The 14,317-nt window shown below is 43.6% G+C and overlaps 1 protein-coding gene across 1 annotated transcript in view; it reads right to left on the bottom strand.

Annotated features, from left to right (window-relative positions):
* PGPEP1 (pyroglutamyl-peptidase I) overlaps positions 1-11,230 on the bottom strand; it is a 28,723-nt gene extending 17,493 nt beyond the window's left edge. Inside the window, exons 1-2 of the mRNA XM_066636324.1 lie at positions 11,113-11,230; positions 3,183-3,235 (exon numbers count right to left, since the gene is read on the bottom strand). Of these exons, the coding sequence (XP_066492421.1) occupies positions 3,183-3,235; positions 11,113-11,146 (87 nt within the window). The 5' untranslated portion in view covers positions 11,147-11,230. The remainder of the gene's footprint in view (positions 1-3,182; positions 3,236-11,112) is intronic.
* Between the last annotated feature and the right edge of the window lie 3,087 nt (positions 11,231-14,317).

The following is a 14,317-nucleotide window of genomic DNA, read 5'->3' as shown; positions in this document are numbered from 1 at the left end:
CTTAAGTCAAGGGGAAGGGAGTTCCATAGTGTTGGTGCCACTACCGAGAAGGCCCTATTTCTTGCCGCCGCCCCACGTACCTCCCTAGGCAGTGGCACTTGTAAAAAGGCCTTCTCTGATGACCTAAGAGGACGAGCTGGATTGTATGGGAGTAGGCGATCTCTAAGATACCCTGGCCCAGAGCAGTATAGATTGAAAATCTCTGCTGTAGATCTCTGTAGCAGAGATTGAATATCTCTGCTACAACTTCTCCTTCTCCCATCTATTGATAGATGGGATGCCTGAGCTCTGGAAAGAACCAATGGATGCCTCTCAGAGCAACTGCTTGTCCCGATCCTGTCTAACTCGCAGTGTGACCCACAGATGTATTTCCTAATGCCTCAGTTCCCAAGAAGGTTGCACACTGGCACAGAACCACCAACTACAGGGATGGGGAACCAGAGACCCAGGAAGCCTTAGGGATTCCTCCCCTGCCTCCCTCTGGCATCCCACCTGGCCCAGCATGGATACATTTCTTTATGTACTTCAATCACCTTCCTCCCCACAAGCTGACACATAGGCCAAGGGCTCATTAACCATTTCCTGCCCAGTACAAACAGCTCCAAAAATTCTGCCAGAGTTTCCCCCTTATGCTTAACAACTGCTGACTCCAGTACAGGAGCCCAGATAATACCATATAGGAGCGAGCAGCTGAAGGAAGCCACTTTGCAGATAAGAACATAAAAACTACGCAGCAGAATCAGACTAAAAGATGCAAAGGCCCTGAAAAAAATACAGAAAGGAAAGTGACCTCTACCAAGTAATTTTTTAGTACAAAAAGATCACAAAGTTTAGGAAAAATAGGAACAATTCACATGAACAGCATTATCTTCTAGAATGAATGAGTGCTTTTAAAGTACGATATTACAACCCATTTCAAGGAAACCTATAAAACTCAGATCCAAAATGCATTTCCGCACTCAGGGGGCTCCGTTATCACAGGAGAAGCACCTACGGCTGCCTTGCTTACAGACCACTGGCTATCTTCCTCTGCAGAGCTCTTGAGGGGGTCTGAGGTGAGAAGCAATGACCCTGAATCTGGTGTCCTCCTGGTTTAGATCCCCTACCTTCCTGATCATCTATTCTCTTCCCAAAGGGCTGGGCCACTGTTGCCCTGCCTGCTTTTGAGAAATGTAAAAGCAAGTCAAAAGACACAGAAACTACCCAAGCAAAGCAAAACAGGAGAAACTTGAAAGGTCGGGAGGGGATGAAGGAACCTGCTTCTTTTGGCTCCTGGGGCAGAGGCAAGAGATGTTTCATTCTCATTTTTTCTTTAGAGGGTAGGAAAGTCTCAAAGATGAGTTGTTGCTTGCAAAGCATACTGTCATCCTACTGTCACATCCTGGTATTGCAAGTTCTTTTTTTTAGCATTTCTTCTGTTTTCGGATCATGCTGCCTGGAAAAGAGGCTGTTTCTATGTCTAAATAAGAACTTTCTTTGGCTGATAAGTCATCGATGGTTTCCATTTTGAACTTTGCTTTTTTTTTTTCTCTTTTCCCAAGTGGCAAAAAGCAAAGTATGCTTATGTCCCTTTGGGTGCAGGAGCTTGCAACTTCACCTCTAACACTGGGCATATTGCTTGAATACCACCAAGGCAACTGTATTTATTGCTATATTTATGAAAGTTAGAAACAAACAATAAAACATTAAGTGCTCAGTTATAATCATTTGATGTTCTTAAGACAGGTTTAGAATGGATGCCATTATATATATTTCCACTGTTTCCCAAATTTTCTTCCAAGAAAACAAGAGAAACCTTAATGATTTCAAAATTTCCAGAAATTCTACATCGCTAACAGACCAAAAGTCTATTCAGTCCCACAGTAGCCAACAAGATGATTCCAGGAAGCCCACAAGCAAGGTATGAAGGTGACAACTCTAGGGGCAGGAGGTATGGTCTGGAGGTTCAGCTGTTGCTCTGCCTGAAGATCCAAAGCAGGATCAGCCCCGAGTCAGCCTTGAATGGGAGACCAGTTGTCGCTGATGGAGGAATGTGTAGAATGTGGTGGAGTCAGCTGACAAGAAACAGTAAATCTTGAGAACTGGCCAAGGTGCAATTGAAGACTTGGTGCAGCCAGGTTGATGACCACACATTGAAAGCAAGACATAGAGAAGAACTGAGGGATAATATAGAACAGGGCTGCTCAAATCCAAGCCTGCAGGGGCTCCTGATTCCATGACTCACTTGGGTCTGTGCTGGCCTGACATGTGAGCTCTGGGTCTGGCTTTCCCTCACTGCCTTGAGGTTCGCTGGATCTGAGTTTTGTAGTTTTCCATGAAACAAGGGTTGTAATATCATGTACTCCGATGACGACACAACCGCAACCTTGGGGCAGCAGCACCTTGAACATCCCTCCTCTCTGAAACTGCTTATGAACTGATCTGAACATCAACCCCTCACTGAAAGTGCTTATGAATAGGTTTGAAGATCTCCCCTCTCTGTGTTAGAAAGTGCTTATGAATTTGAACTTATTCATTCATATAAGTTCAGTCTTTAATATATTCATTTATGTATATTATGTAAATTTATTCAAATTTGAAATTTAAATTAATTCTTTTCCCCCCCCGGCCCTCGACACAGTGTCAGAGAGATGATGTGGCCCTCCTGCCAAAAAGTTTATTATAATATACTCCTATATTAAACTCTTAATATAAAACAATAATTGTAAAAAATCCCAGCTTGAAAAAACTGAGTTTAAGAGCAGCCTGCCAAATTGTAAACTGCTTTGTGTCTTGAGAAATCTTGAGAAAGACAGTATAAAAATCTGTAAGTAAATAATAATAAACAACAACTCTTCCATGTTTTTGGGTGCGCAAAACATTATTATTATGATTATTGAGTAATCAGAGGTAGACTTCTACATATGGTGGTTCCACACAGCCATCCAGATTAATCATGACTGATAAACAGACTTATAAAGGAGAGAAGCTATCTAAGCCAAAGGCCATAGAACATCTTGTGGTGGTGAGTTCTGCACGTTTATTGGGGCCTTTATTGCTGCTCACATTAGGGAGGAACAGGATTAAATGGGAGCAAGTTATTAAGAGTATATATACCATGTTTCAACAGAAAGTAGCTCATACAGCAGTTCTACCACAGCAATACTCCACTGGGTAAAGCACTTGACAGAACAACCCCTTACCTGAACCGCAATCCAGCTGGCATTGACAGAATGTTCTCCAAAGGGACCAAAACCTGCAACAACAGAAGCAGATTTTTATGGGGGAGGACGCTGTTCAGGGGGGACATAGATATGCAAACTGATCAGAATCCATGTAGAGTTAGCCAAAGGGGACAGTGCCTACATGCAACACAGGAAGTTTCTCTCTATACCACTCATAACCCCAAAAACTCTCTCTACCTTCTCAGTGCCATTTAAGAAGCGTGCATTAAGTTCCTCCAATGATGGCTGTGGAACAAAAATAAGAAAATCTCAATTTAACAGCTGATCCAGAGTCATTTTATTTCACATCCCACAATAAAGACTGTTCAAAACTTGGTTGTTAGCTACTGGGAAGGCTGCTCTCCATGCCAATTGAAGGAACTTTGCCCTGGATGTCCAGATCAAACTCACTTGAGAACATACATACAGGACATCCCATGTCGAAAGAATTTTAAACTAACAGAGGGCCCAATAATAATAATAATAATAACAGGTATTTATATACCGCCTTTCTTGGTCTTTATTCAAGACTTTATTCAAGGCGGTTTACATAGGCAGGCTTTATTAAATCCCTTATTAAATAGGGATTTTTACAATTTCAAAGAAGGTTCTTTCTTTCAAGAACGACTACATTCAAGGTGTTTCATTCCGATCTGGCTTCACATTCTGGCCTCCATCCTCCCACGCTCAGAGCAGATGGAATTGCTCGACTTGTCAGCTGCTCCAAGGTCGCACGGTGGCGGTGGCCTCGAACTGGCGACCTTGTGGATGTTATCTTCAGGCAGACGGAGGCTCTACCCTCTAGACCAGACCAATCCTATCCAATTTTCCAGTGCTGGTGCTGCTATGCCAATAGGGTATGCACTGCTTTCTGTTTTGCAGAGGCAGTCACAGAGGTCTTCTCAAAGTATGGAAACATTTGTTCCCTTACCTTGGGGCTGCACTGTAGCTGTACTGGTGCTGGAAAGTTGGATAAGATTGGGCCCAAAGTTTCATATTCCATGCAGGGCAGTATACATGGGAGGGAGATTATCAATCATCAGGGAGGGTTGGAGCACCTTCTCTAAGAAAAGCTAACATGCTTCTTACCAAATGCTTTAACACGATGCATAAGAAGCATAAAACAATGCACAGTGCACAAAGGAATGCCTTTTCTCTCTCACAAAACCAGAACTCAGAGTACTGTATTTGCCTGCTGAGCTTGATGGGCAGGAAATAGAAAGATTAGAGAAAGTTGTCTTTCACCAAGCATAGAATTTGCTTATGGGACATGTAGCCATAAGATGTGGTTGCGACCGGGGGGGCGGAGCTAACCTTCAGCAAAGTTGCAGTGAACTTTGGGGGTTCCTGAAGAGACTGTGAAATAGATATGTTTTCATGTGCCTAAACAACTAAGGCATGCTTCGGTGCCAGGAAGACGGTACAAAGAGCTGAGAGCTTGAACGGGGGGGGGGGTCCTTAGAAACAGGCAATTTCAAGGATTTCTCTCTGTTTTGCTCTGTGCTGAAGCATATCTATCCCGGGCGCCATCTTTGAGAAGCTCGGAAAGCTGAAAATCCGTCCTCCCACGGCCTAGATACAACAACATCGCAGCAAGAAAAGCTATTAAGAGTGAGTGAACTTGGCTCATTAAAAAGTTTTACTGAGAACTGTAAGTAAGAAGTCTGGAGGAGGAGGAGATAATTCAAGATTATTCACGCTGGCCGTTAGCCACCCAGGGGGGGAATAGGTGAATTGGTACTTCCCCTGCTGGAGTAAGTGCAAGATTATATTTTTTTAATGGTATGTACAGAAGAGAAATAAATAAGTAATCTTTAACGAAGGAAATAAAGTTTACCTTCATTTTCCCAGCAAAAAACATTTATTTAAGCCTGGACACTGCTACTTTCGGTTTTGGTTTTTCAGCAAGAGGCTTGAACTTTTTTTTTTTTCTTCTTTTGGTCATTTAAAGGCATACTAACCTAATTTGAATGTTGGTTTTGATTGATTTTTTTTGGATATAAAAATCTGGAAAGTAGCCCTGGATACAAAATTAGAAAGTAGCCCTGCAGGAAGTGGCTTGAGTTGGTGTTGATAAAAATGGCTTTTGAAAATCTAAAAGTTGATTGTGAAAGTCAGGCCTTGTTGGTGGACTTTCTGATGGATTTTAGAAGAGAAATGGAGCAACAAGTCAGAGAACTCTCTGAACAAATTGGGCAAATAAGCTCCTCCCTTGTAAACTCGCGGGAACAGATTATAAACAATAGAGAAGAAAAAAGAATGGATCAGATGTTGGGTGAAGTTAAAGAAGTGGAGTATTTTGAAATGGGACACGAGATGGAAGAAGCAATTATCATAATAACTGAGAATCTTAAGGAAGAAAAAAGACGAAATGTCCAGAGAGCAAGCTGTCTCAAGAAGAGGAAGAATTTATGGATTGAATTCAAGAATAACAGAATGAAAAAGAAGAAAGAAAAACAGAGGGAGGGACTTAAGAAGAAAAAGAAGAAGTGGAAGAGCCAGTAGGAGGACTAAGAGGGAACACCAATAAGACAGAGTACAAAGTAAACAATAAGAAGGGCAAAATGGTTGAATAATAAATAGAATTTTTTTTAATATATTAAATTAAAAGAGATGCAAATGAAAATTTGAAATATAAATATTGTGGAAATTAAGTGGTATTAAGATAAATATTTTATTAATTAGATTAAATTAAAGTGGATGAAAAGGGAATTTGAAATATAAGTATCGTGAAAATTAAAGTGGTAAATATATGAACTAAATTAGATGGAATTGTAATTTTGGAATATAAGTATGGTGTAAATTATAGTGGTATTAAGACAAATAAAAGGGTTATTTTATAAAAAAGAAGGTAAATAAAATAAATTATAGATTTCAATTTATTTTGGAGAAAATATTAAATTTGTATTTTGGGTTAAATATGTGGTGGATAAGTGAAGTATATTATTGTAATTGGAGATATTTTTTTTAGATGTGATATTAGAAATTAAGAATCAGATAAGAGATTGTATTTTAGAGGTTAGTTTAGTGGTAAGAAGAGTCTATAAGTAAAAATTTGAAGCCTTTTTTGATTGGATAGTTATGGAAAATGATGTATAACATGTTATAAGAGATATTGAAGGAGGTAATACCATTGCAATCGGAGACTTCTTTTTTAGATGTTATATTAGAAATTAAGAATTAGATAAGAAAGATTTTATTTTAGAGATTAGTTTAGTGGTAAGAAGAGTGTATAAGTAAAAGTCTGAAGTGTGTTTTTTTATGATGGGATAGGTAAGGTTAGAGGAAAAATATGGAATGTTAAAGTACTAACCAGTTGGGTTAAAGAATATGATAATTTTTGTATTGATTATTAATTCTGTGTGGATTAATGTTTGTTGTAATCGATGGCCACCACCCTCGTGTGTAACCTATGTAGTCCTAGCCCTAAGTCTATCCAATTTTCCTTACCTGTATCTGTGATAAATAAATAAAGCATTATTAAAAAATAAAAAATAAAAATAAAAAAAAGATGTGGTTGCGACCAACTGAGGACCAAAATACACATGGTGTTAAATGGTTCATCAGCCAAGAAATGCTGGATTTTTCTTTATTCATCAACAACAGTCACATAAGTGGGAAGGGGCACTTTAACCTTTTGCTCTTGCCAGTATCCCAAACTTGATTACACCCCCCCCCACCTCACACACAAAAAAAAACAACATTTAACATGATGTGTAATTTGGGCCATGCATAGATGGCTCTAAAATAGGATTATATAAACTCACAGAAGAGAAGAGGTATATCAATGGCTGTTAGCCACAATGGATAAACTGAACCCCTATGTTCAGGTACTCAGTCTACCTTAGAACAGCAGTTGCTTGGAGAACAAAATGGGCAAGGGATGCTGGTTCCATAACCTGCTCTGGGTTCTGGTTTCCCAGAAGCATCTAGTCAGTCACTTCTGGAAACAGGATGCTGGTTTAGATGGACTTTTGCTTGGAACCAACAGGGTTCTTCTTGCGTTATTAAAAGAGAATTAAGTCTATCTAAATCTAACAAGGACTACAAGTCAAAATAAGTGAAACCTCCATGCTTGGAGGCAGTATTTCTCAGAACAACAGTTTCTGGGGGACAAGTCAAGGGGGAGAACTGTTGCCTTCCTGTCCTGCTTGGGGACTTCCAGAGGAATCTGGCTAGTGGCTGTGTGAGAAACAGGATGTTGGAGTACAAAGACCTTTCATATGTTCCAGTAGGGATCTACTTCTGTCAATATTCCATTTCAGCCTCACAACAATCCTATGGGGTAGAGCCAGGCTTTGAGAGGGGGAGTGACCAAAGGTCACCAAGTGACCAGAGTGGGGATTTGAACACAAGCCTGGTCCAAGTTCAATGCTTTCTTCTCTATACTAGAGTTTTTACTTAGTAAACAATTCTCTTTGACAAAGTAGAATTACGAAACAATATGCCTGAAATACAAAGGTTACGACAGAGTCCCACCAAACATGCTTGGGTCTGGTCTTCAGCTCTCTAATGAGTAACTTTGTTAACCAGTAAACCATAATTGCTATTACTGCTTCAGGTTTTGTTCTACAGCTGGAGACCACATGAGAAGTCAGATTTTTCATTAATGTGCAGGAGCGGATGCCCTGTTGGTCCTGGGCATTGGTCAGATGAACAGAATCAAGTTCAGTTTAACCTGGCTAACAAAAAATATTTGAGAATGTCAGAGGAATCCTATTGGTTCTGACCAAAAATCCACTGAACCTAGTATGCTGTTTCCAGAGGCTCCAGGAGGAGGCTCCACAAGCAAGGAACAAAGGTTACAATTCTCCTTCACTGTTTTCCATCAGCAACTGGTATTCAAAGGTAGACTGTCTCTGAAAATAGAAGCTCCATTTGACTATCAAGGCCAATACCTCTAAATGCCATCAAAGCTGGTATGCATCCCATCTTGTCACAGCAAAGTTCTTAAATGTAATTTAAATAGTAGCTCATGCTTTTTGCTGACCCTAAATCTACTGTTTAAAGTTTTGTGAAATGACCATACCCCAAGTTCTATTATAGCAGAGCGATAAGTTCTCCCTGTCACTTCCTCCACACTGCACATTTTATAAATACCCATCTTTTCTCTTTCAACTAAAAAACACTAGACACTTTAACCTTTCTTCACTAGAAAGATGCTCTAGCTGCCTGATAGTTTTACTTGCAATTTCAGCTTTGTGAAGAAGTCTGCAAATAAGTTGATTAATTCTCAATTGTTTCCTTGACTGCACATACCTCTTGTGGTCACATACAGTCTAAAACAGAGGGGGAGAATGAGACAGAAACAACTTTTATGAAAAAGTTACTCAGGTTTGATCACCTGGACAGCCATCCCAACTCACCATAGGCAACCAGCTGTGTGCAGACCTTGCCTATTTATTCAAATAATCCTTTTGTAATTTCCGCAAAAGTAGGCATCCTGAGTCCTTCCCCTCACTTTTGGAAGGCTAGTTTAAAAAGTCTATTAAAACTTAGCTGCTAATGCAAACAATATTCCATGGATAGAATTTTTGCAGGTCTTACAGGTGCCTGCCACATAACTTAGGTGTTTAAGACAGAAGCAGCAACAGTGAAGACAGCCTAGCCCTCCCCCCACCAAGGCAGAAGAGGGCTCTTTTGTGCTCCCTTTTTCTTGAGCAAGGGACGTAGATTTCAAGCCTGTTGCCATCAGATAAGAATTCAATGGAGCATTTTGGAGCTCCAAGGCCAAGCTCTCAACTAGAGGCCTTGCGGCTAATTAGCTGAAAACCAGCTGCCAGATTTTTACAGAATTATCTTAACAGCACAGTTGCACATGAGTGCATGTTATGCACAGCTCTATGCACATTTGTGGCCCAACAAGATTGATACAAAAAAGGAAAGGCTACTCTTTGAGAAGATATGTTATCCTGACACACACACAGCTGCGTCTCAAGAACCAACCGGAGTGTGCTGCAAGAATTGTGTTCCACAGGTGTGAGAGGACAAAGCGTTAGAGAAGGCGGTGCGCACATACAACTTCAGCTTGCCTGAGGGCTCCTATTTCAGTCTCTGCTATAGAGCACTGACTCCTGGCACCTCTTCCTCTGCCAAGAGCCAATGGCACTCTTCCAGCACTAATTAAGGCCACACCAACGGATCAAGAGGGCACCACCCCACCACCACAACTTGAGCTGTGATGGGGCGGGGCAGGTGGACCAGCCTTTGCTCCAAGTTGCTCTCTTTCAATCTAAAAGGCCATTCCCATCCTTTCCCTGCTCCACATTTACCCCTTTATTGTGCCCCCCACAAGACTTTACAAGAAGGGCCTCTCATTCTCTCAGCTCTGCCCCTCCTCTTCATCACAAATTTGCAATTCTACATAACTGCTACAGGATGTGAATGAACCATTCAGGAACAACTAGAGTTTCTTGCTGTGCACAAACTCATACACACCCTTTCCAGAGCATAACTTGGGATATCAGGAATCAGGATAGTACATACAGAGTAGGAAAATGCAATGTAAAGACCTCTCACCTTGACCCCAAACTTTCCAGCTGCCGCCAGACTTTCTGCAAGGAACAGAAAGAGGCCCAAGAGGCCAGGGGGCTCAGCTGCAGAGCCGCCATGCCAGGGCTAGCTTCCCCCACACAAACTGTAGGGAAATTCCATATCTCAGCTACACAGAAATACATATACTACACTCCAAACTAAATTGTGGTTTCCCAGAAAAGCAACTTGACTGTTTTAACAAGGCAAACAAAACTACTCTGAAAAGATTCAGAATATATTATCCTTTAATGCTACTGACAAGTAGCACAACATTAAAACAGCGCACAAAATACATCTTTTAAGTCAACAGGTCCCCATCACTTCCTACCTATAAAACTCACAGAAAACAAGCACTTCCCCATCACACCAGAAGATTCGCCTCCTCCCCATGCAAACAATTGCTTATCATTCAAACCCACCAACACAGACTTTCAGAAAGCACTCTGTCCAACCCCTCAAAAAATAAAAATAAAAAACCAACACATTCCACCTTCTACTTCAATGCTTGTTTGAAGCCATCAGGAAACAAGTTAAGGATTAAGAGGAGAATATGAAATGTGGGAGCTGGGAGAGAGGGCAGACTTTGTATTGGGTGGGAAAAAAAGGAAATAGTTGTGTGGGCATATTAATAAGGGATTGGAAGTGGTGGGAACACAATGAGGGAAAGGGGTTGCTTACTGATTGCGGCAAGTTCAGGGATGTGTGGTGGCCGGAATCCTTTGAGAAGCACCACCACCATGTGAGGCGCCGGTGCTTCTCCAAGGACTCCGGTGGGGAGGCTCTGCCTCACCTGCCTCCCCACCCACTACACATCCCTGGATAAGTTAGAGACAGCTATAGAAGGAAAGTGTGTGCATGCATGTGGGGAGGGCAAGACAAGCCAAGAAGGGGGGGGCAGTTCATTCAAGGGGAAACACTTGCAGGGTATTAGAGGGTCAGATCAGAATGGGACACCTTGAGAGATACCACAGCTGGGGGAGCAAGACATTGAGGGATGGGTCAAATTAATTAATATAATTAACTGATATATAAGAGTTTAGACTTGTATTAATTATTATACATTATACACACAGATATATATGTATATGTATGTATGTATGTGTGCATATATACACACACATATATACACATATATACATACACACACACACACATACATATATATTCTTATGTTAATAACGTGGGTCATACTGACAGTCATTGAAAAAGCTGCTTTATTTAAAGGGGCCATAAAATGCTAGGGAACTATTTGGGGGGGTTCCAGTTTCGGGGGGGAGAGTTTAGAGGGGGACTAAAGTTCTACACACAAACCTTCCCCCCTTCCAATTCTTCTTCCCCACCCCCTCACCACCCCTGTTTGGACACCCCCCCTTACCCGTCACCACCACGGGCCGCCGGGGCTTCTCCATGACCGTCCCTGCCTCTACTGCCTGACCAACTTGAGGCAACTGACTGACTGAGCTCACGAGCGGCGCTGCCGCCCCCCTCAGGGACCGACCCCGCCCACCTCTGAACATGTGACAATTTGGAAGCCCCGCCCATCCGATGGAGGCGGAGGGGAGGAGTACGATAGAGAGCAAAAGCCTAGAGCGGCATGAGTAAAACTCTATCACTTCCTTAAAATGGCCTAGAAAGGCCTTACGGGAGAAAACCATAGAAAGCAAGGTTTAAGCGGCATGAGTTCCCTCTGGGATGATGGGAGGGAGTAGAGACCATAGAGTGGACAGCCGTGGGCGGTGCAGAGCGGCATGGCTTCCTGTAAAAAGCCCAGGTCTCTGAAGAAAGGTTATGGAGAACAAAGCTGTGATAGGCCCAGAGCACCAGCATCAGGTTTTAAAGGGTTAAGGCTTTCCAACTTCAAGGAACTCTGGGAATTGTAGTTTTCCTTTGGATCCTTTCCCACTTTCTCTGCTTTTTCTCAATCTGTTGTACTTCCCATCCAGGTTTTTAAGGGTTAACTGTCATGGCTTCCCAAGTTCAAGGACCTCTGGGAATTGTAGTATGGATCCTGCCTAACTTTCTCAGTTCAGATACAATGCCTGTGTTTCCCATTGGAGAGAGGGGATAGTTTCTGTCCACTGGCCCTTTTCTGGGGGTGGCTGCAGGTTTAAACAGGCTTTTTTCTTGAATTTTTTTTCTTGGATCCCTATAAGAATAAGGACACAATCCTAACCAGGTCTACTCAGAAGTAAGTCCTATTTTGTTTAATGGGGCTTACTCTCAGGAAAGTGTAGTTAGGATTGCAGGCACAGAGACCTATTGCACTAAGTGGAACTTACTCCAGAGTCAACACAGATCCAGGAGCTGCTTCTTGCAAAAAGCCCAAAGAATCCAGAGAACTGTAGTACAAGATGGTTAGAAATATGCATAGATTGGTGGAATCTGTTGTTGGCATCCTTCAGTCTCGGAAGACTATGGTGTCACGCTCTGAATGGTGGCTCTGGAACAGTGTCCTCTCCAGTGCGCGAAGCCTGGGTAAAGTAGGTATGGAGGATAGACTGTTACCCATGCAGCAAATCCCCCTCTCCACGTCGCTGAAATGGTCCGATGGAAAGGCAGAGGCCAATACGGTTGGTTCCAGCAGTGTCGCAGGAGTTGCCAGAACATGACTGTGTTCAGCCATGAACTGCCTCAGGGACTCCGGCTCCGGATTTTGCCTCAAGGTTGACTCCTGAAGCCCTGGGGGCTGGGGATAAGAATAGGCCCTCAGTTTGGATGTACTTGTCGTAAGAGGCGACTAAACAGGCACTAAACAGGTAGATGGGACTCGTCAGCCTGGGAAGGCAGCTCATCTGAGAGAAGGAAAACTCTGATCTCAAACCTCCACTGCCTTGTGGCTGGTGGAATCTAAGCATTCATATAATGCAGTGTTTCTCAACCAGTGGCACCGGTACCACCAGTGGTACTTGATGCTTGCTGACCCCTGGACACCTGCCACCCAGAGCAAGACCAGGACTGCAATGTAACAAATAAGAGTAGGAGGGTCGGCTCAGTGGGCAGAGCTCCAAAGCATGCTTTTCCATGCTCAATAAAGCCCTCCCATGCACCCTGAGCCTCTTACTGGTGTTTGTCACATCGCATCTGGCCTCTTAACCCAGAAATAACTGGCAACTATGTCATTGCCAGTTACTTCCAGTGGTACTTCAAATAGGTGGACCATGTGAAGTAGTACAGCGGAGGACAAACATTAAGAAACACTGAAATAACACATTTTAGGTTTTTTAAAGCACAAAGCTTAGTTTAGCAATCCTTTCAGCAATTCTGTAAGTGTAAGGTAAGCCGGTACAGTACTATTATCCACATACTGGAAGTGGGACGATTGGAAGAATAGTGGCCCCCCCCTTCCTCTCAGGCAGGACTTCTGTACATTTAGAAGCTATGTGCCTAGCAGGGGTTATAAAGAAAACAACAGCAGGTAGCATTTTTTTCCCCTTAGCAAGAAGGTGGAGGAGGAGGCATAGCTCAATGGTACAGTACCTGTTTTGCATGCAGGAAGTTCCAGGTTCAATCCCTGGTCTTCAGATAGGACCAGGGCTTTTTTTCTAATGGAACGCGGGGGGACGGAGTTTCGGCACCTTTTTGCAGGGGCCCCTCCCCTTTGGAGGCATTCCAGGCGGGGGGGAGCAAAATAGAGGCATTTGCTGGGTGGGCGCTGGGGGGTGCAGGGTAGGCGGGCGCCTGGCCCCTGCCTGACTGCACAACGACCCCCTCCTGCCCCATCTCCAAGCTCTCGCCTGAGCCCAGCCTGCCTCCCCTCCCCCCGCGCTCTGCTTCCCAGCGCAGCTTCCAAGCCGGTGGAGGGCATGGGGGTACACAGGCCGACGCTGAGGAGGAGGATGGACAGCCAGCCAGCCAGCCAGCCAGGGAGATGGGCTGCGGCACCCACGGAATGCTCAGGTACTGGCTTGGTGGAGGAGGAGGGGAAGGAAGCTGGCTGGTGCAGCCCCGTGCCAATCTGCAGCACAAGCCTAGGTGTGTCTACTCAGAAGTATGTCTCATTGTGCTCAGTGGGGCTTGCTCCTGGGAAAGGGTGCATAGCCTTGCAGCCTGAGAGCCCAAGCATGTCTACTCAGAAGTAAGTTCCATTGTGTTCAATGGGGCTTACTCCCAAGAAAGTGTCATAGCCTTGCAGCCTGAGTAGACAGGCAGAGGAAGGACTCTGAGGGTGCAGTCCTGTCCACACTTTCCTGGGAGGAAGCCCCACTACCTCTAATGGGACTGACTTCTGAGTAGACAGGCACAGGATTGGGCCTTGAGGCTGCCACCCTATCCACAGTAAGCCCCATTCACTAAAGTGGACTTCTGAGTAGACATGCATAGAATTGGGCTCTTGGGCTGCAATCCTAGGCACTTTCCTGGGAGTAAGCTCCATTGACTTGAACAAGACTTACTTCAGAGTAGACATACCTAGGATTGGGGTCTTAATCCTGGCAGAGATATATATCTGCACCCGTTTTCACATGCTAAGGGCAGGTGAAAAGGGATTCTACGTGTGTACAACGTGCTGTCCAGCCTTGCCAGAGATCCTCCTCGTCCTTCCTCCACAAGCATGCCCTCTGCCAGCCAGCATTTGCAGCTCC

The sequence above is a fragment of the Tiliqua scincoides genome, chromosome 8 (assembly GCF_035046505.1).
Source record: "Tiliqua scincoides isolate rTilSci1 chromosome 8, rTilSci1.hap2, whole genome shotgun sequence".
Lineage (NCBI taxonomy): Eukaryota > Metazoa > Chordata > Lepidosauria > Squamata > Scincidae > Tiliqua > Tiliqua scincoides.
Note: the sequence above shows the minus strand (reverse complement) of the source record. Positions and strands in the feature narration are given on the sequence as shown.